This window comes from Hippopotamus amphibius, chromosome 3 (genome assembly GCF_030028045.1).
Source record: "Hippopotamus amphibius kiboko isolate mHipAmp2 chromosome 3, mHipAmp2.hap2, whole genome shotgun sequence".
In the NCBI taxonomy this organism is placed as follows: domain Eukaryota; kingdom Metazoa; phylum Chordata; class Mammalia; order Artiodactyla; family Hippopotamidae; genus Hippopotamus; species Hippopotamus amphibius.
Window position 1 is genome coordinate 45,464,100 of NC_080188.1, and position 22,874 is coordinate 45,486,973.

A 22,874-nucleotide genomic window follows, 5' to 3' on the forward strand; every position below is an offset into this window, starting at 1 on the left:
AGGTATATGAGAAATAGGTTAAACAAGTTACTTTTTTACTAATAGTGTCAAAGAATAATATAAAAACTTGATTTTCCTCAGTCACGTTACTTTCTTTTGTGAATGTGATTTCTTAAAAAATGAAACAGTTAAAACTTACAGGGTTTGTTATTTTCTTTTTCTTTTTGACTGAATCCTTAACCCTGCCCACAAAGCCTCAAGATGTAGGTAAGAAATTTACTTGTATATCACTTAAGGAATGAGTAAGTTGGGATAATTTCTATTTTTTAACTTTGTTTTCTTTCAATTTAGTTTTTCACTTGCTTTTTTCTCCCTCTCCATAGTTTACATATACTGATCAGATATTCTGAACTAATTTTCCCAGATAGTGTATTTTGGTGATCATGTTACTCTATGTATAGGCAGACAATTATCCCACCCAGCAAATGGTCACCAGCCTTATGGTAGTGTAGGAAATGTTGCTGGGAGATATAACTTGGAATTGAAAATACTAGTATTTCTTGCAAATGTGTACAGTGTATGGTAACAGTGCAACATTATATATGAGTTAAGGTTTTTCTGGAATCTTTGGTTGTTCGATGTATCTCCCAAATAGTTGGTAAACACCTTCAGAGTATGCAGGACTCTGCTTCTTTAAACCGTACAGCTTGTAAATCTCCCCAAGCCTGTATATCTCTCAAGCCTGGCTGAAGCAGTGTCAGCCTGAAAGAAAGGGTAACTTTTATATTTCTTCTACAAGAAGGGGGAACATTTTGAACTTCATCTGTTCAGAGATGTCTTTTTGTATCCCTCTGGCCTGAAAGGAGCATCTTTTTGTACTTTGTACCAGTGTGCTATGTATTGCCGTGGCCCCAAAGATGTAGATTGTATCTTAATTTGGTACCCCCACAGTGCCTGCTAGTGAGCCCAGTCACAAGGCTTGAAGAAAGGTAGTTATTCTTGAATTTTCCTTATCCTTTGCCCCTTGTAACAACTTACCAAAAAATCCTGTTGATTTTTTTTTAGCTCTTTATTAGAGTATAATTGCTTTACACAGTTGTGCCAGTTTCTGTTGTATAACAAAGTGAATCAGCTGTATTTCTACGTATATTCCATATCCCCTCCCTCCTGCGACTCCTTCCCACCCTCCCTATCTCACCCCTCTAAGTCATCACCACTCATCAGGCTGATCTCCCTGTGTTATGCAGTAGCTTCCCAATAGGTATCTATTTTATATTTGGTAATCCTGTTGATTTTTTCCTCCAATATCTTTTGCATCCATGTTTTCCTTTGCACTTCTGTTACTCCTACCAAAATTCATGTCCTGCTTATTTCTCAATAGGACAATTGTAGAAGTCTCCTAATAGGCTTCTTGCCTTTTTTCACCCCATCCATTCTTTCTTCCAATCCATCTATTTGACCAATAGTTCTTGTCACTTTCTATTTGTCAGGCACTGTGGGAGATCCCAGCATATCAGACATACTCCCACCTGCCTGGTATTTCTTAGCATACAGAAATGATGGAATTACTATTCTATATAAAATTTTTCAGTGGCTCTTCATGGCTTCCAATTGGAGCCCCAATTGCTCAACTTTATATGAAAGACCCACATAATCTGGACCCCGTTTCTTTCTTAGGTTCCATTATTCTTCTTTATGACCCACTTTCTCATCAAAGTGGATTCATAGACTTTCTCCAAAGACATCCCAGAATTTCTTACCTTTATGCTTTTACTCACATCATTCTCTCTGCACAGAAAGAGGAGTTTCCTTATTTCTCAGCTAGCTGAAATCTTGTACATTTTTTTTCCAGACTCAACTCGTATACATCTCCTCCTAGAATCCTTTTCTGGCTCCTCACCCAGAGATCACAAAGCATCCCTGTCATATACTTACCCACATTGCTTTAGAATGTCATGTAGATGCTACATGGGATTAGAGTCATGTTCATGAGTCACCTGCACTATGGGAGTATTTAGGAACCTGAGGTCCGGGGTGAGATGCTTTAGTTGTCATTGATCCCCTCATAGTATCCAGCACAATACTTTGCAAAAGTAAGGACTCCATGAAAACAGTCTATGTGAACAAATATAAATGTGCTCTGATAAGTATATGCTCATTGGGAGAGAATCAATGATCTTAGGCTAGTTCAGAGATCATCTAAATATCTGTATCTGACTAGCACTACAATCTATACTACCACCAGCAAGCTCTAATATTTCTTGTTGGGTACCATTGTAGCATTATATCACTTAACAATTAAACTGCATACCACTTTTCCAGTCATACCTGATACTTAGCATGGAAAAGGTGCTTGTATTTGACATCTGTGGCTGGGGAGCCATCAATAGTAAACCTAAAGTCTGGTCAGTGTGAGATTAATTCAAATCAATTCAACTTAATGAATATTTTTGGAGCACATAATCAACTGTGATTAAAATCTAATATTTGGTTCATATGATGTCTCTTCTTCATGTTAAATATGCCAAATTATTTTCTACCATCAGTTTTCTATTTTGTACTTCATAAATTTATCACATATATTTATTTACTGGGAAAATGTTAAAAATACCAGGATATATAATAACCTAAATATCTTTGCTTTTCAGATGATGTCAGGATCACCCAGAAATTTATAGAGGATAATATTGTATATATGTGAGTTTCTCTAAACTTGTTTTGGTGATGATAGTGTTTATTATAAGCTTATCTGATATCTTCCAGAAATATTAGTGCTTCTCAAAAGAAACTTAACTAAACTTAAACTGTATCAAAAGTAAATACAGTATTAATCATAAAATTCAGATGAGGCAATTGAATTGTCAAGAAGTTGTAAAACTTATAGCCTTCACACTTTGATCATTTCCTGACATTAGTCAGCAAGTGGGTGTTCCTACGAGTTTTTGGTTGGACATAAATCGAAATTCTGCAGGTCATCATTGTGTACTCTGTGTGGACTGTTGCAGCACCATCATTGCATTTGCTCAATATATTCAGGAGGCATCCTTTGAAGAAGTAGAAATGTTGGTAAAAGCCATGACAGAATACAGAGATAAATGCTCGGCTGACATGACACTCCCAGAGTGCTCAAAATTAGCTGTAAGTAAATTGTTTGCATTTCTTAAGCTTATTTGTCAACACTGAGAGAATTTTTTTGGCTTGGAAATAAGAAAGATGCTCTATGCCCCTCATTTTTATTTTTTAATTAAAAACATATTTTTTTAAAGCAACAGAAATTTATTCTTTTACAATTCTGGAGTCCAGATGCCTAAAATCAAGGTGTTGTAGGCTGTGTTCCCTGCACAGGTTCTAGGGGAGAATCTGTTGAATGCTTTTCTCTTAACTTCTTGGGATAACCAGAAATCCTTGGCGTTCTTTGACTTACGATTGCCTCGCTTCAATCTCTGCCTCTGTCGTCACGTAGCCATCTTCTCTCTGTCTGAGTCTCTTCCTCTTGCCTTAGAAGGACACCAGTCATATTGATTCCGTCTGCCAAGATCCTATTTCCAAATAAGGTCTCACACAAAGGAATGGGGGTTAGGAATTGAACATAACTTCTGGGGGGACATTTTTCAACTCACAACAATGAGTATCTGGCTAATTTCATTACAAGATTCCAGTAACAAATTCCTCCACCTGAGTGAATTTGGAGCTTGAAGCCAACTTGGGAATAAGGAAGAGTTAGTTCCATGTACCAACGTAGTGGTCAAAAGCTTATGTCTCCAGGAGGAAACTAGAAAAGCTGAAACGTACAGGGGCCTGAGGAGCGCTATTTTCTGCCATCTCTACTAAATAGCCATTCAAATGTGGTTTTGGGGCAGAATGAGAGTCTCTGCTTGAAATATGTATTTTAATTTTACCTGTAACCCAGAGGAACAATTGATATAGGAACTGCCTATAGCAGAAATCATGGTGAGGGAGGTGAGTAATGCAGACCTTACTCAGATTTCTAAAAGCAGCATCTCTCAGTGTCAGGAAGGAGAAATCTGGGCCCCTCATTTTATTTTACCTGACTTTAGTATTTAGGATAAGGCACTTTCCTGGGAGAGATGCAGTTCCGTGTAATGATGCACAGGAGGACCTGGCTATGAGCTTGCAGTCCACGCCATAATTATACAAGCAGGAGGACAGCCAGTAGCCTGGCAAAGCACATGGAAATAGAATTACCTTTCTTACCTGCCTGTCTCTATATGTACCCTGCTGTCACACCCCCTTTTCTTGGCCTCCCTGTAATAGTCACCATCTGCATCTCGAAAAAACTATTACTAAACATTACCACTAAATACTACCAACACATTGTACTCTGACCCTGTCACCTTGGGAGACAAGGACAAAAGCCATCATGTAAGGGAAATGTAGGCAGTAAAGAAATAGGCAGAGGTTAAAGGGCCTCAGGATAGTATAGAGTAAGCTTTCCAAAGTGTGGGATGGTTGTTAAGGGTGTGAATAAAGATGCTCTGTTGGTAATATTGGGAAAATTTGGGAATCTCTTTCCCAAAGGGTGACATTCACTACTTATTGTCTCCATTGTGTCATCTCAGAAGGTTGAAAAATGTCACAATGAATAAAAAGTCTCTTTTACTTTTCTGTTGTCCAGAATGATGTTTTACTGGAAAATATATGTGCTATGGAGGGACTGCCACAAAAGCATAATTTTTCACACTGCTGCCGTAAGGTTGACTTTGAAAGAAAGCTCTGTTTCCTCCATAACAAGAAAGCTGATGTAGGATTTTTGCCTCCTCTCCCTACTTTGGATCCTGAAGAGAAATGCCAGACTTATAAAAATAACAGGGAATCTTTTCTAAACAAGTAAGTTTAATTTTAGTAGACAAATGATTTAATTGAAGAATTATTCTTAGGCTAAGTCCAATATCTATTCCAACATAGCTGAGCTCATTGATCAATTAGTTCATTCAACATGCATTTGTGTCTCAAATTCTGTGGTCACTGCTGAGGAGATGAATAAGATATGAAACGTGCTTTCAAGATCTTTTCATTAATGATGTGTATTTTCTAATGGGATAAGCCCCAGAAATGTTTGCATGGTACTAAAGTGCTACTGGAGGACATAATATAGTCTTTCAAGGGAGAGTTATAGCTTACCAAGGGTAAATATTAAATCAATGGATGTTTAGCAAAAATCTGTTTTCAATAGTGCGGTAGTTACAGAAGCAGAGGCTTTTCTGGAAAGCTTAAACCACAAAGCTTATTTGAACACAAGTGATTATGATCTCTGAATCTCTCATGGAGTGTGTATAAGTAGCTGTTCTTTGAACCTGAAAAGGAGAGCTGCTGACCATCTGGCATGATAGGGAAAGAAAGAGAATAGACAGAGCCCAGGGTTCATGATTGGAACTGCAATCATCATTCTTATTTGGGAGTTAACAACTTCAGTGATACGACTGGAGACTCGAAAGTGCTGCCTTCTGTTGAAGCCTTCAGTAATGGGAAATACTTCTTCCTCTCACCTTTCCTTTCACAACTTAATCTTCTTGTCTTTTTTAATCTTCTCTTTTACTTCCCTTGTATATCATTCCTTCATTACCTTCTTGTTTTTTCCTTTCCCTCCTTCCTTCATTTTTTTCTTTTATAGTTATATCTACGAAGTTTCCAGAAGGAACCCCTTTGTTTTTGCCCCTACACTTCTAACTACTGCTGCTCGTTTTGAGGAGATGATTAAAGCATGTTGTGAAGAACAAGAAAAAGCTAATTGCTTTCGAACAAAGGTGAGTATTACATTTATTTCATTAAAAGGACAAGGAGTCACCCCAAACTGTAGATCTTTACTTACAATTAAATTACAGCAAAAGAGTTGTTTACCATTTATAAACCATTCTCTTGACACTTTCACTGGTTTTTCAACCCATTTGCCACCTGCTACTGATCTAAATTTCTTATTACCAAGACCCTTGAAAGACAATTGCCCATTTCTAGGGCCTCTCTTCTGGCTTTGTCTTCCTTGCAAATTGGAAGGAAATGCTAGTGAGTAAATAACCAATGTAAATATGACATTTTATCTTCTATCTTGGACAAGTCCTCTTTTGACTACCCATAAAATTGAATCATCCCGGTAAAGATGGACGAGCTCACTCTACACCACTCACCTTCCCACCAAGTGTAATTCACTCATCAGGAAGACTGGCGCCACCTTTATAATGTGCCACAAATTTATATTTATTTTGATATGTACATTTCCTGAGATAAAAACCCCATAGATTTTCTGTTTCTGAGCAAACTTTGAAATTGTTTGGTTGGCATGTAGTTAAGAAATAAGAGAACAGTGGGATTTTGCTCTTGCTTCAACAGAATTTTCTCTTTATCCTTCAGGCAGAACCTTTCATACAATATTTAAAAGCATTATCTTCTTATCAGAAAAATGTCTGTGGGGCACTTATGAAATTTGGACCACAAATCTTAAAATCTATGTGAGTTTTATAATATGTATCTTGTTTCTACTTGTATTTTCTTGTCTATGTCCCATTTTTGTTAAGTCATTGCTGACTTTTTTTTTTTTTATACTCTTTCTAGTTCCCCAAGGGTTTTGAGGTGGGGTTCAGTCTGGGTGGATTACTCAGACCAGGACAATGGGTTAGAATGAGAGAAGATCTTCAAGATGGGGATACCCCAGAGAGAAAGAGGACTACTTCTGAGTTAGTTCTTGTTTGGTTGGGAATCTGAGTGGGTCTGGGAGTTCCCAACCTGGGTTTTAAAACCTCTAAGTGCTTTAGACATGACTTATCCATTTATCTTTGAATTCAGTGACTAGGAGACTACCTTCTAGGGATAAATTTTATTTTATGTGCTTATCCTAGCCAACTAGCAATGGTACTAGTACAGTGTTTCTTGAAAAATTCTGAGACTTCAAATAGATCAGCAGGAAAGGATTCTGTGATGAATTATCTATGCCTTCCATGGGCTCACAACAAAAAATGATGGTTCTTTAAAGATGTGTTTTACTATAACAATTATGGAAGAGGGCACATCTCTCAGGCCTTTTTTTCCTCAGTCCTTATCTAGGACTCAAAATATCAACCTAGGATTTTCAAAATGATCATGTAGGCCATGCAATGTATAAACATTGGTAAAGCCATCAGTGAAAAACAAGGATACCAATGCTGACTGCAGCTATTTACACTGTATTAGCAAAGAACTCCATCTTGCCTCACTTGTTGTTCAAATTGTTTTAGTGGTTTATCAATTCTATTTCCAGAAACATTGCTGTACTTAGTCAAAAATTCCCCAAGATTGAATTTAAGGAACTTATCTCCCTCCTAGAAGATATTTCTTCCAAATATGATGGATGCTGTGAAGGGGATGTTATGCAGTGCATCCGTGGCAGGGTAAATATTCTATAAAACCAAGTAAAAGTAGTGATTTTTGGGTGTGGCTATTTTTTATTCTGAAGTTGTCCTAATATGTGGCTATTCACCACAATAAAATCAGAATGTTAATAAATTGGTTGGGATTAAAGGATTACACTACTATATATAAAATAGATAAACAACAAGGACCTCCTGTATGGCACAGGGAACTATATCCAATATCTTGTAATAGCCTATAATGGAAAAGAATCTGAAAAATATATATATATATATTCTTTTATATATGTATATTCAGTTATATATATAACTGAATCACTTTTCTGTACACCTGAAACTAACAAAACATTGTAAATCACCTATGCTTTAATAAAAAATAGTTAAATAATAACATAAAATAAATAAAATAAAAAATAAAATGTTAACAAATAAGACCAAATAAAACTTTGGAGTTTTTCATACATGGAATTGTTTTTAGATTACTTAGCAGATTATATTTACTATGGATAAATGCACATTACATAAACTCCAGGAATTTAGAATTTGTGAACATTCATTTAGGCCAGACTAAAGTTTTCTTTAATATTGCAAATACTCTTTAGATATATTAGAAATTAACAGTAAAGCTCAGAAAATGATTTGTTATCTTTATGTTTTTATGAGCTGCTTTCTCTGAGTTTCTTCAACTTATTTAGGAACAGTCTTTCCAAATAAGTGAATATGCTAAATTAAAATAACTCTTATTCTAGTCTTTAAAGTGATTCTCTAAGGACATATACTGTAAATATGTTGTTGACCTAGTTGAAGTTGTTTATGCATATGAAGGTAACACGATTTCATTAAAAATATCCCGACTTCTTAGTTGAAATTAGGCTTTTTCTTAGTGACTTTTAATTAGTCTTACTGTTTTAAATTCATAATAAAACATCATGTTAACTAGGTCACTTGAATTTTAGAATATGAAAATATGTACATTTTATTTCAAGTAGTGGACAATAGATATCCCCCCAAATTATTTTGTCCTTAACTGTATTTCAATGAAAAGCAATCTCACTCGCGATTTACTTTTTATTGTTTGATTGTTTATGGGGCTGTTGGTTGTATACTATTAAATATAATGTACTGAAAGGATATAATTGAAGATTTTTCTGTGAAGTTTGGAGCTGAGACTAAGGGATCATATTGTATTCTTAATATCCTTTTCTTTGATGGCTTTATGTAGAAATAAGAGGAATTGAATTGTAGTTTATTCAAAATAGAAGTGAATTCTCAGACAATATGTGATGTGTTGCCTGCAATGATGATGGCCTTAGGTGAAATCTATATGTGCTTGCAAAGATGGGCTCCTTGGTTCTATGCGGTTTGCTGGAAACATGGTGGCTACCTCCATTTCATTTCTAACCTCAGCCTAGAGCTTCATCTCATTCCTCACCTTCAATATTCCCCAGAAGAATATTTTGGGCAGGGGAACAGCTTGAGCAAAGTCAGAGTCTGGAATAGCCTGGTGTTTTGACGGCACTCAATGTAGTTCATGGGAAGCTGGAACTCAACATAATTCATGGAGAGTAGGAGGAATGTGCAGCCTCATTCTGGAGAGTCTGGAAAAGGACTAGGGACTAGACCAGCTCACAAAATATTATCCAACTTATGTGTAAACAAGATAACTTCACCCTCTTCCTTATTCCCATCACTTTATATGGAGGCCAGAACTGGGATGAAGAGTAGGGAGAGGGGAGAGAGTAGGGTTTATTATTTTCTACGTTATTTGATAATTTGAACAGTTTCAAATTAATAATATCTGTAGGAAAATGGCAACAATGAGTAGAATATCTTCTTACATTTAAGAAGTCTTCCTCTGGTAGCTGCTGTGGTGGTTCATTTGTTTACCATTCTCTCATTCACTTATCAAATATTTCTTGAGTTTCTACTATATACTTGCTAATGTGGCTTCAGGCCATAAGAGAAGAAATCTAGAATTATAGATATTATAGTAACATGTCTTTGGTGGCCCTCATTGAAGTACAGATGAACTCTTATGGGAAAGAAATAGCATTTAGAATTTAAAATACCAATATACCAGTGGAGTAGGGATAAAGTATTTAAAAGATTAATATTTCACAGTGAATGTAAACTTATGAGTCCATTTTTCATAATTATATCATCTAAAATCCTGGGAAATAAAAGCTTGCCTTAATATGAAATTTCATTGTATTAAATCAATAAAAAATTTAATTATCTATCAAATTAGCTGATGAAACAATTCCAGATGTTATGCACATGGTTGATTTCGCATTCTATTTTTGGAGGAAGATCCAGCCCTGAAAAAATTATGAAAATAAAGCCATTTCTCATATTCTTATTTGATACAGAGCAAGATTATGAGCCATATTTGTTCAAAACAAGATTCCATCTCCAGCAAAATCAAAGAGTGCTGTGGAAAGAAAATACCAGAGCGTGGCGAGTGCATAATTTACTCAAATAAAGATGATAGACCAAACAACTTATCTTTAAGAGAAGCAAAGTTTACTGAAAGTGAAAATGTGTGTGAGGAACGAGATGCTGACCGAGACAACTTCATGGCTGAGTAACATAACTCTATATTGACATTTATAAGGCAAACAGAAATTTATGACGACCTATTTTGGTTAACTTGGGTGGAAGGACTAGGGACCATTTAAATCACATATGTATTGGGTACCCCATAATTTTAAAAAAGTCATTATAATCTTTTTACATGATTTTAAGAAAATGCAGCTGTGCTATGATAGTGGTGGCTAACATTTATTGAGTGCTTGATATGTGCCGGACAATGGGCTGGGTACTTTGTATGCATTATCTATCTGAATTCTCATAACAGTCATGTAAAGTAACTGTGATTTCTCCCAATTTTCAGATGAGCAAACTGAGGTACAGAGAAGTTAAGTAACTTGTTCAAGTTTCACAGCTAAAATATGACAGAGTAAGGATTTGACCCCAGGAGGTCTGGCCTAAGAAGCTGCAGGCTTACCTGCCATGCCGTGCCCCCTCCCCCGCCCCTCCCCCCCGCCGCTGCCCCCCAGCTGTTCAGGGTAAGACTAGTTGGAGCCAAAAGGACTAGATTTGAGTCCTGGTTGAGTCACTGGGACAAGTTAACCTCTCTGTATGTTAGGTAATCATAGATAAAATTCATATAAGAATATTGGTTCATGCAAAATTTATTGGTAATAAAATACAATCCAGGGACTTTACTAGGTTAGACAGGGTTCTTATCCCCAATAAACTTTCATCAATAGGAAGTGTGATGTGAGAAGAAATAGCCTCATAAATAAACGAGTGCAAGAAATGCTTTTTAATTTCTGATAGCTCTAGATGATAGGCAATGTGGGGACAGGGGGAGGAAGTCCCTGGGGACCCTGCAAAGGCTTGATGGGGAGGAGGTACTTGAAGAAATTTTAGTAATCTAGACAGAAGGGGTAGAGCATGGATAGAAGTGTAAAACTGCTTGGTGTATATGTGGTTGTGAATAGGGTTTCTGCAGTGAGAGAGGAGGGTAGAGAGAGGTAGATGGGTCAGATTATACACGCATGCTAAGTAACGAGATACCACTGAAGGGTTTTCATTGAAGAATAAGGAAGGACAAAATCACTTTTGTTTTTTAGAAACTTCATCTGGAATGAATCCCAGTTTGGGGCTTAGGTGGTTGGTAAGTAGTTTTCAGACTCAATGAGATGGGAAGTATGGGGGAAGGCTTTGTGGGAAAGAGAATGTTTGAATCTGGCCACATTGACTTTGAGGTGCCTGAGAGGTGATTAACTGGGAATGTCACAAGATAATTTTACATATGAACCTGGAATTCTGGAAGGAGGTCTGGGTTGAAGCTTACAGGTTATCAAATACTTATCAAATTTTCAGTGTTTCTCATCTATTAACCAGTTTAAATTTCAAAACAACCTTCTGAAGTTAGAACACTTTTATTATCCTCATTTTATAGGCAAGGAAACTTAGGCAAGTTAAGTAACTTGCTACAAAGTCACACAACTGATATGTGGTGGAGCCAGGATTCAAATGTAACCAGTATGACTCCAGACTCCTGCTTTGTAACGGCTGTGCTCTACTGCTTCTCATGAGTCATGGATGCTAGGTCAAATTCAACTAAATGATAGATGAAATGCATTTCACTTGTACCTGACATATGTTTGCTAAATGGAAGCAATTTTCATCCTCATCCTCATCCTCATCATCTCCATCATCATCACTATGACAACTAAGATAGGGTTTGAAGCCTGGGGAGAAATGATAGAGCAGCAATGGAAATGCTGAGCCAGAAATGTTTTAGGTGAAGTTTTTCTGGATGCAAACATTTGATGCAAGCTGCTAGGTCTGCTAGACTAGGGTCGGCTTCTAGAGGTTTTTGTTTGCAATATTTTGGTGGTGTGTTTTTAGACTTAATTTTATTCCTGGGGAAAGGTCCATGGCTTACATGAGATATTAAGGGGAGCCCTTGATTCTCTGAAGGTTAAAACACCACAGCTTTAGGATATGGGAATGTATCCCACAAATGGGACTGAGAAGGCAGATGGAGAAGCAGGAGAGATGATGTCAGAAAAACCAAGATTAATCAAGAGAAAAAGACTGCAAAAGAAAAAGAGATGAAAAAAATCCCTTGGACTTGAAAAAGTCTTGTGAAGTATTGCTCCCGCAAAACATAGACCATTTTTACTTAATTTGAATGAATAGAGAAGATACTTTTATGAAGAGGATTGTAAACAGCACAGTTGAGGTACTTAAAGACAACACCTCTCTTTTGAGAACTGAGTCAGCTTGGTTTAAAAAAGAATGAAGTAGGCATCCTATGGGACCTAGGTTCAAATTTTATACTTCCATTAATAGCCAGGTGCTTAACTGGTCTGAGACTTCGTTTCCTCAGCTTTAAAATAGTACTTGTCTTGAGGGTTAAGTGAAGTTTAATGACAAAGTGTTTTATAAAGGCCAAGAAGCCTATCTCAGTCTCCTATGCCCAAAGCTTGACAGTGCCTCGCACCTACTAAGGGCTTAATAAGTGTTAGCCTCTTCTCTCTCCCTTTCCCACTTTCTCCCCAAATCATACCCACATATACCCTCACTGAGGCCAATAATTTAGGATAGCAGGAGTGATTACTCCCATGTTTGACAAGTGGCAGGATGAAGGAATGAGCAAAAGCTGCTCCACAATCTCTCCCTAAGGTGACACCAGGAGTGGGGAGAAATCCATATTCCCACCATCTCAAGATGGAGATCTGAATGCATTTTCCAACAGAATTATACTCGATACGTATTTTCTAAAGTATTGGTGACATGATCTACTATTTCTGATGCTTTATGGAGTAAATCATTCTAACAATGAATGCTAAATACCTCTAATCATTCTGCCCCTCCAGGTAAAAGCATTGTTAGTTTAAAACACAACATGGAAGAGAACTTTTGTAAAATGATCTCCTGTTGTCAAAATGTCCTCTTAAATCACCCTCTGACTGAACCAGAGGAGGAACTTAGCATTTGAAGGCAGACTCAGCATTAGAAGATCTCTCTAGCATAAAAGATAGCAGGATGTAGTGTTTTGCTTTTTCTCGAAGTTCTAATATTTACAAAATATTTTACACATCACAGATTTCTTTATGAATACTCAAGGAGACATCCAGAACTGTCCACGCCAGAGCTGTTAAGAATCACTGGAGTGTATGAGGATCTCTTGAGAGAGTGTTGCAGCACGAAGAACCCTCCAGACTGTTACAGACATGCGGTAAGTTTGATCCTAGTAGGCGCAGAGAATTAAACAAACGAAATAAAACAACAAACATTTAAAGACTATCAAAGTTTCACTCTGGTTCAGAGGGTAGAAAATGTGACTGCTAATTTGAGTCTACCTTAAATTCAGTGTGAGCTGATCATTGGGAAGACCAACATCACTGGTTTGGGTTAAGCATAACATTTTGAACTACGAATCCTGTGTGTTGATGCAAAAAACTCTTCCCATTAAACATTTATTTTATGTATGTACTCTGGATTTTCTTGAGCCAGTTGGATTTTTTATGATTGTAAAAATAATAAATGATTGTTAAAGATGGTTAGGAAAGTACCAAAAGTTACAAAGAAAAAAAATTTTCTGAGTCTGTCACCAAGAAATAGCTATAATTAACCTTTTCTTTCATCTTTTCTATGCTATAAGACTATATTTATATCTGTGTTTAAAAGTAAGATTGGAATAATATTTTCTTAAATTTTTGGATTTTTAAAATTTATTGGCATAAAAACATTTTATGTTATTGAACAGATTTCAAAAAAAGTACTTTATTTTACATGATGATATTCATAATAATAATTGTTTTAAATGCTCTTCTACTATATGTTTGACATTTTGGATGTTTATTTAGCTTTTAAAAAATATTATAAGTGACCCTAAGTATCTCGTTCCATTCATCTTTATTAATATTTATCATTATTTTTAGATTACCAGAAGGAAAATTATTAGGTCAAAATATACAGGCTTTAAAATTTAAAAAGTTTAATACAAATGGCCAAGTTATGATCTAGAAAGTTATTACCAGCATATAGTCCTATAACAGTGTTTGAAAAGGCTCATTTCACCCCCATCTTCACCAACATTGCACATAGAAATTAACTTTGCAGGGCTTCCTAGGTGGCACAGTGGGTAAGAATCCGCCTGCCAATGCAGGGGACACGGGTTCGATCCCTATTCCAGGAAAATCCCACATGCCTTGGAGCAACTAAGCCCGTGTGCCACAACTATTGAGCCTGTGCTTTAAAGCCCTTGAGCCACAACTATTGAGGCCATGTGCTGCAACTACTGAAGCCCACGTGCCTAGAGCCCATGCAAAGAGAAGCCACAGCAATGAGGAGCCCACACACCACAACGAAGAGTAGCCCCCACTCACCTCAACTAAAGAAAGCCCACACACAGCAAAAAAAGACCCAACACAGACAATAAAATAAATAAATAAATTTATGAAAAAAAGAAAGAAATTAACTTTGCTAAATAGTGACCATGTGTTAAAAACAATTAATTTTTTAATGAAGTTAAACTTTTCCCATATGATTTTAGCTACTATAGTTATAAATTTTCTGTGAACAATTTATTCATGTCTTTTTATCCATTTTCCTGTTGAAATTAGCATGTTTTTAATATCAGTTCATAGCCTCTTTTTGTGTATTATAGAAATTAATTATTTGACATTTCTGATTTGCTTCTCATTCATTTGATGTGTTGCTTTTGCTTTACTTAAAGAATTACCTCCACTTGCCAAAAATGCCAGTTTACACCCATTCATATTTTTATTAATTAATTAATTTATTTATTTATTTATTTATTTGGCTGTGTTGGGTCTTTTTTGCTGTGCGCAGGCTTTCTTTAGTTGAGGTGAGTGGGGGCTACTCTTCGCTGTTGTGTGTGGGCTCCTCATTGCCATGGCTTCTCTTGTTGTGGAGCACAGGCTCTAGGCGCGTGGGCTTTAGTAGTTGCAGCACATGGGCTCAATAGTTGTGGCTCAAGGGCTCTAAAGCGCAGGCTCGATAGTTGTGGTGCACGGGCTTAGTTGCTCCAAGGCATGTGGGATCTTCCTGGAGCAGGGATCAAACCCGTGTTCCCTGCATTGGCAGGCGGATTCTTAACCGCTGCGCCACCTAGGAAGCCCAGCACCCATTCATATTTGAGCAAGAAGTAAGAAGACTTAAGTTTCATCCAGCTCTGCCACTGTCCCTAACAAGGAGGTCTGTTCTTGATACTTAAATGAATCATAGTGTTAGCAAATTCTCTTTATTGTAGACACAATTCATCCCACAGCATCCATCCACTGGTGTGTGGTTTTCTCTCTGGTGGTCACTTAGTAGGTGTCCAATTTTATGCTATGTGAGAGAGAGTTTGTCAAATATTTGAAAACAATTATTTAAGGTTTTAAGTTTCAATTCTAAATGACAAAAAAGAAGGTATAAAAAAATACATGTGATTAAAAGTGTTCTGTAGCAATACTTACTTGTTGGGTGATTCTAGGCAAATCACTTGACTTCACAGAGCCAGATAACTTCTCTGGCCACTGCATAGTGGGAATCAATATGATAATTGTCTGGGAATTCCCAGTGGTTAGGACTCCATGCTTCCACTGCAGGGGCCACGGATTCGATCCCTGGTCTGGGAACTAAAATCCCACATTCTATGATGTGGCCTAAATAGATAAATAAAAATAAACAGCTTGTCACCTCTTTCTAAAAAATAATATGGTCATTGTCAACATCAGATTTGAATTTCACTTTGTAGACTGGAAAGCTCTTTAAATGTACAAGGTAATGATAATGAAAAACTTGAGCTTTCAAACTTAGCAAAAATCGTTCCTATAACTATAACTTAAAAGATTTAGATTCTTACATACATGTATAAACACTACCCTCAGTTTAGTGAGTAGTGTATAATAATGATGGTTTGAAAACGCTATGTAAATTTTAAAAAAGCAAGTAGACAAGTTGACTTGAAGCTTATGATTAAATTTTAGATAAAATGTTCATTAACATGATTGTTCTTATTTTCAGGAAAACAAATTCAATGAGACAACTGAGAAAAGCCTCAAGATAGTACAACGAGAATGTGAACATTTTCAGAATTTGGGGAAGGATGACTTGAAATACCAGTAAGTTGTTTGCACAAGTAGGTTAAGTGGTGACCAGGATAAAATAAAGAGTGCCACAAAGTGTCAAAATTTTAGCTCAGTCTTTTCCTTATGATGAATTCATAAACTCTGGGAAAGAATAAGAAGACAAAAGTCAAGAATGCACATTGAGCTCTCATATTAAGCCTTTACCAGAAATGAGGCTAGAAATTGAAGAAATACAGGATTCTGGACAAATTGATTCTCTAATACTTTAGTTTTTTTTTTGAACTAGACTCTTTCACTCCCAGCCCAGAATTTCTGGATTTTACCCCATTTCAGGGGTGCGTGGCAGAATGGAGAAAACTTCAGGTTATTACAGTTTCCCAAGGAAGAGATGGTTTGAAGAAATGATTCTTATTGAGTTTAAAAAAAAATCCTGGATTTATTTAACACTTTAATATTCATTTTTAAGCACTTTTATGAAGATTCATGAATAATATGAAGTCCGTTCTGGATTTTCTTAATTAATTACCATGCTAATGTATTGTGTGTTGAAACCAAACCTCTTCAAATCCAAACAAAACACAGTTTAAAAAATATATTTTCACTATTTCTGCAGTCAAGCTGTTAGCTAAGCACTCAGCCAATTAAATATCTTTGTTTTCTCCATCTCAGATTATCCTTTTCCAACATGTATCTATTAAATTTTCCCTTTGAAATGTTTATTAACTGTGCAAGGGATTTCAAGCAAGATTTAACACACTAGCCAAGGCATTTGCTGCCAAGGAGCGCCTATACTCACAGGTGAAGCAGGATGGGCAAATCTGAGTTTCCGAATTATCATGAAATTAGAAAGAAGCGATCTAGGAGGAGGGGTGCAGGAAAATAGGGAGTGAAGAGATTGCTCTCTACCATTTTATGAGAGAGCTGAGGTTCACGTTACCCTTACCTTGGTTGTCTCTAGTCTTGCAGGGTCGGGGTTTCAGGTGGCTGGACAAGGGAAATGGGTGCCTGCTTTTGTTCAGAACAAACAGACAAATGTTCTTTCAGTTACCTCATCAATCTCACAAAGCTAGCCCCCCAGCTCTCCACTGAAGAACTGACCTTTCTTGGCAAAGAAATGGTGACCGCTTTGACCACCTGCTGTACACTGAGTGAAGAGTTCGCCTGCGTTGATAATTTGGTGAGCCTGGCCCATGTACCTGACTGTTCCTAAAAAAAGAAAAAAAAAAAAAAAAGGATATTTTTGCACTCATTGATTCATAGTGATTATCCGTCTTCCTCTCTTCCTTATTTTCAAGATTATTAAGCAAGGAAGGTCAAGTTTTATTTTTGACTTCCTGTGTCCGAATCCTAAGAGGCGAAGAGAATGTCTTAAATATTTGCTCGGAGTTCTCCAAATCATCTTTCTTACTTCTTATTTACATCAGAAGTAATTTGTTAGGGCAAACCACTTGGAATCCTAGTATTGTTTCAGAATGATAGAGAACACTGCATGATCTCAAGTAATGTTATAAATTCTCCCTCTGGTCCCACCAGGTCGGTAAGAGAATTGCCGCTTCCAGCCCAGTTTGGATTGGGTGGACCTTTTTAGGTCTGGGGTGGACGATGTGGGGAACGTCCCAGGAGCGGACTAAACCTAAGGGCCACAGAGTCCTGATGCCACTTTCAGTTGGCTGTTTTCAGCTCTCTGCTCAAAATCACAAATCTGTGTATATAGTAACAAGAATTAATCTATAGGCATTTAAATGGCTATGGCTTGAATTTTTGTTATAATGTCATGTAGGACCCCAGCCTCTACTTTCCTTTGCACGTCGTTTCATGTTACGAGTGCATGGGTTTTTCTAAGTTGACAGTGATACTAGCACAAGCTAACAATTCACCGAGCTGTATTTCAGAACTCCATTGCACCTTTCATTGGTACAGGTGGATTTAGTTCTTGGAGAGTTATGTGGAATAAATGAAAATCGAAGTATCAACCCTGCTGTGGACCGCTGCTGTAAAACAAACTTTGCCTTCAGAAGGTCCTGCTTTGAGGGCTTGGAAGCCGATAAGACATACGTGCCTCCATCTACCCCTCAAGGTTTATTTACCTTTCACGCAGACTTGTGCCAGGCTCATAACGAGGAGCTCCAGAGGAAGAAAGACAGGTACAAACACTCTCCTCCATTCACCACGTCCTTCAGCCAGAAGACATATATCATGTATTAATGAGAAGGTTTATTATAATGGATATGTGATTTTGGTGTTATAATGCTGTTCCTTCTGTCAGATGGTCCAGTCTCTCCGATTATAAATTGAAACCTCGCTAGTCTTCTCCTTTGCTAGAGCCTTGGAGTGTCTAAAAGACTGTGATTTGGAAAGGTGGGCGAGGGTAGCCACAAAAAAGCTCATAGAAGGGTCATAATGAATCAGATTTTCTTGAGAGAATGTCACAGATGTTTGCTTTGAGAATCTCTCAATGTTTGAAGCTAGGAGAGGCCTAAAAGGGACAGGAATTTTGCTTTGGTTTTCTCAGTCAATGCTGTAAATACCAAGGAATCCGACTTTTTTTTTTTTTTTTTTTGATTAAGTAGTGTCCGTATCAAGTGGAGTAGAAACAGAATTCAGTTATTGAGGAAGTGGGAATAGAGGTTGCTTTGGAAATGAATTTTCCAGAAACATCAAACGTAGTCACACATTCTACAATATTGTGCATAATGAAGACTTGCTATATGTTCCCATATTTTACGCAGTTTTGTCCATGATTACATAACTCTTAGAAGAACGTTATCATGCAATCCACCCCATGTGTTTAACAGGAAAGGTTCAGGACATCCTTCCAAAAGTGGAATATTTTAATTTTTTTACATTCACCCAAATAAAGTTTCCTAAGACATACGATTCTATAATAAGCCTTTTGGAGAAGAGGGTTCCAGAAAGAAATTCTTAATGAATTCTGTTTGACATCATTGGGTCACAGGTTTCTTGTCAACTTAGTGAAACTGAAGTCTGAACTTACGGGAGAGGAGCTGAAGTCATTGCTGGCGGATTTCACGAATGTGGTGAAGAAGTGCTGTGAGGCCCAGGGGCCTGAAGCCTGCTTCAAGGAAGAGGTACTTCCAGCTCTTTTCCCCTGAAATCCAACTGGTATTCCTGGTCCAACAAAAGAAAACAGAACTCCCCGTAGGGCCCTGCTTCCTCCCTGCCATGTCTCCCAGGCCAAGGTTTTAGAGCACAATGGTTACAGAACTAATATGCAGATGTCTCTCTGATGGGGTGGGGGGGGGGTTGGCACCGTCTGGTTGGTGATAACATGGTGTAATGAAAGGTGTCAGGAAATCATAGGTTCTATGACAGCAGTCCTAGTCATGTCACTTAATCTGAACTGCAGTTCATCTTCTGTAAATGAGGACGGTGATCATTATCCTTGAATTATACCACCCAGTTGCTTAATAAATAGTTAAAATGACTTGCAAAGGAGATCATATCAGTCTCAAAGGGAGGGGAGCAGGAAGGACATGAGGGAGTGAGGGCTTTCAGGAGGTGGCTGTGTCACCTTCCTGGGCATTGCTGCAACATCCCCCAGGAGAGAATACCTGTGTGTGAGGTGAGGAGGTGGGAGGCAAGTGTGGCAGAGGAGGTGAGAGGAGATGTGTCCCCGCTGGTTCCTGTTCGGGTGCCTCGGGCACCTGTGAATGTTGGCCCCAGTGGACGCTCCCTGGAGGTACCTCGCGCCGCTGTGTCTTTCCTGGTGACTCCCCTCCAGACTCACTCACGGCTCATGCACACACATGTAATTTGTTCACACTCATATGCTTCATGCATACTCACAGGTGCACACACAAACACACACACACACAGATTATCCTGGTTGAGAGCCCTCTGTTTTCTGTTTTTCTGAGTGAGTGCTTAGTCTGTGGGAATTTTTTTTTTTTTGGTACAAACGACTAGTTTTTGAAAAACATGCTTGATTTAATGAGAGGGTATTAATCAACATCTAGCATTTCCCCAGGTGAGTGTGTGTCTTGAAACCACATAAAGGGAGGGATGAACTCCCTGGCCGTTTGTAAAAGGCTGGGGCTGTCTGTTTCCCAGTTCCCTGGAAGAAAGTGTTCGCTGTCTACTGTACAACACGGGAGCAGTTTAACTTTTCTTTACAAAACTCAAGACAACATGCTTCTCTAAATTTAAATAGTAAGGTCTTAAATTTTTCTTCCTATTTTTTATTGAAGTGTAGTTGCTACACAATGTTATATAAGTTACAGGTCTACAGTATAGTGAGTCACAACTGTTAAAGGCTATGCTCCACTTACAGTTATAGAATATTGCCTGTATTCTCCATGTTGTATAATATGTCCTTATAGCTTATTTTCTACTTAATAGTTTGCACCTCTTATTCCCCATCCTCTATCTTGCCCCTCCCCCCTGCCCTCTCCCCACTGGTAACCAGTAGTTTGTTCTCTGTATCTGTGAGTCTGCTTCTTTTTTGTTATATTCACTAGTTTGACGTTCTTTTTAGATTTCATGTATACATAGATCATACAGTCGTTATCTTTCTCTGTCTGACTTATTTCACTAAGCATAATGCCTTCCAAGTCCATTCTTGTTGTTGCAAGTGGCAAAATTTCATTCTTTTTATCTCTTTTTATTCTATTGTATACACATACCACATCTTTTCTATCCATTCATCTGTTGATGGACACGTAGGTTGTTTCCATATACTGGCAATTGTTAATAATGCTGATATGAACATTGGGGTGGATATAGCTTTTCAAATTAGTGTTTTTGTGTTTTTAAGATATATATCCAGGAATGGAATTGCTGGGTCATATGGTAGTTCTATTTTCAGTTTTGGGGAACCCTTGTACAACCGTTGGTGGTAATGTAAATTGATGCAGCCACTGTGGAAAACAGTGTGGAGGTTTCTCAAAAGTCTTCCTATGTGTTTTTTTTTCTTTTTCTTTTTCTCTCTCAGGGTCCCAAGTTGGCAGCCAAAAGTCAGGTTGCTTGAAAAACATCAAGTAAAACCCACCAAAGGTAATAACTTCTATCTCAATCAAAGGCTAAATGTGTTGGTAGCATATTTGCTTGTTTTGGCTTTTCCTTTCTCATGCTTCGATGTCAATTTCTGGCTCATCCCTCAGGCCTTACGCCTAACAGACCTCAGTACTGGTCCTGTAACGTTTCTCTGGGCATCACTCACTCCCTGAGGGCTGGCACATCTGCATTTGTGCTAGCACTCTCTTACTGTCTCAGCAGTTTTCTGAATACCTAAAAGCATCCACTCTTCTGCCCTTCTGCTACTGCACTCAGTTGTCTGGACCAGGAAGGAGAGGCAACCGAATCTATGAATGTCGACAGGGAGAGAAAGGGGTTGGGATGGGCAGACAGGGCTCAGTAAACCTGTTCTAAGAGTCTTGCTGCAGTATTTACGTGTAAAGTGATACGTTAGTGATTTCAAAATAGTGTATAAAGGATCTCTTCTGCTCTACAGTTTGTGTAAGACTCATTCACAAACTTTAGGAACAAAATGTTGAAAAGATATAGTGATGGTGTTCAGTGTCCAGGAAGAGAAACCTGGATCCCCATAGAGAGTAGGTTTGGATCTACAAAAGGCAAAACATAGTTATCACTAACAGGTTTTTTTTTATGTATGTGAATTTCCATCACCCAGGTTATAATGTTTCATATTCTTGTGCTGCACAAGATACTATTTTTCTTTCCAGGTTTCAGAGAAAAGAGAGGAAGACCAGCTTACCTGCTTCCTATCTGTCCTGTGGTGGATTTCATTTTCTGAGAAGAACACAGTAAAAAGATTCTTCTGTAATCATTATCTGAGATCATGTTATTGCAGCAAGCAATAAACAACATTATAAAGTTCTTTCTCAAAGACTAATTGTCATGTGTCAACTTGTTAACAAAATTAAACAATCAAGAGTCATTCATTCCATCAGGATCTTTGGCTCACTGGCTAAATCTACTACTTTATGGAAGATGGGGCTCTGAAATAGTGATTGTGAGGGCAGAATCCTCACAGATTTTGTTCTTGCTGCTACTGGGAAGAAAATGGGGAGTTGTGGGCATTCAGCATGCCCACCACTACTACTTCTACTACTACTACTACTACTACTTCTACTACTACTACTACTTCTACTACTACTGTTACTACTACTACTGCTATTACTAGCAGGGACTGAATGTTTACAATGTAAAAACATTGTCATAGGTACTTCTAATGCATCATCTCATTTAACTGTAACAACTCTATAAAGTAAACATTTCTTATTCTCATTTTACAGACAGGGAAACTGAGGCTTGGAGAAGTAAATAACTCTGTTCAATGTCATACGACTAGTAATTGGCAGAACCATGGTTTGAATCTGAGCCCTCTAATTTCGGAAGAATATTCTTAGCCACTATACATACTACCTCCTAGGTATGGCTGTGCTGTGGGTGCCTTATAAAATCTGTTATTCAGATGGGGGAAAGGTGCTCAAGGCATCAGTGATGGTGGCTCTTTTCTCCCCCCATTCCACCCCAAAATTGCTGCTATGTTGGAGCTGTAAGTGCTTGGCAGCTACATCTAAGCAGAAGGAGTGGTAGGAACTGGGGAGCCAGGAAATGAAGGTTGGTCATGGGCTCGTGGCTTGATGATCTTGGCTGTCCTCTAAACTTTTAAGGTTTTTGGTATTTCAATGTCTGAGATGAAAGGTGATGACCATCTAAGAGATAATACATGAAAATATTAAGTTCTTTTGGTTTAACATTTGGAACATAGTGTTTGGGGTTCTCACGCATTTATTCAACAAATATTTATTAGCTCCTACTGTGTGTCAGACATTGCGGATGCAAATATGAGGCCATCAGACATGGCTCTTAAGTCCTGCTGGGCAGGGGAGAAGGATAGTAAGTAATCACATACGATGCCACAGGTGCAGGATAGAAAAAGCCCTGCTGTGGGAGCACATGGCACCGGCAC

The 22,874-nt window shown here is 37.8% G+C and overlaps 1 protein-coding gene across 1 annotated transcript; it reads left to right on the plus strand.

Annotated features, from left to right (window-relative positions):
- The first annotated feature begins 90 nt into the window (after window positions 1-90).
- AFM (afamin) lies at window positions 91-21,772 on the plus strand. Its single transcript, XM_057725487.1, has 15 exons — window positions 91-207; window positions 2,589-2,637; window positions 2,946-3,078; window positions 4,577-4,788; window positions 5,573-5,705; window positions 6,307-6,404; window positions 7,190-7,319; window positions 9,668-9,882; window positions 12,924-13,056; window positions 15,855-15,952; window positions 16,964-17,096; window positions 17,840-18,063; window positions 18,876-19,008; window positions 20,871-20,932; window positions 21,622-21,772. Exons 1-14 carry the CDS (start codon window positions 120-122, stop codon window positions 20,904-20,906), a joined length of 1,815 nt encoding a protein of 604 aa, XP_057581470.1. The 5' UTR covers window positions 91-119; the 3' UTR covers window positions 20,907-20,932; window positions 21,622-21,772.
- Window positions 21,773-22,874: the final 1,102 nt, after the last annotated feature.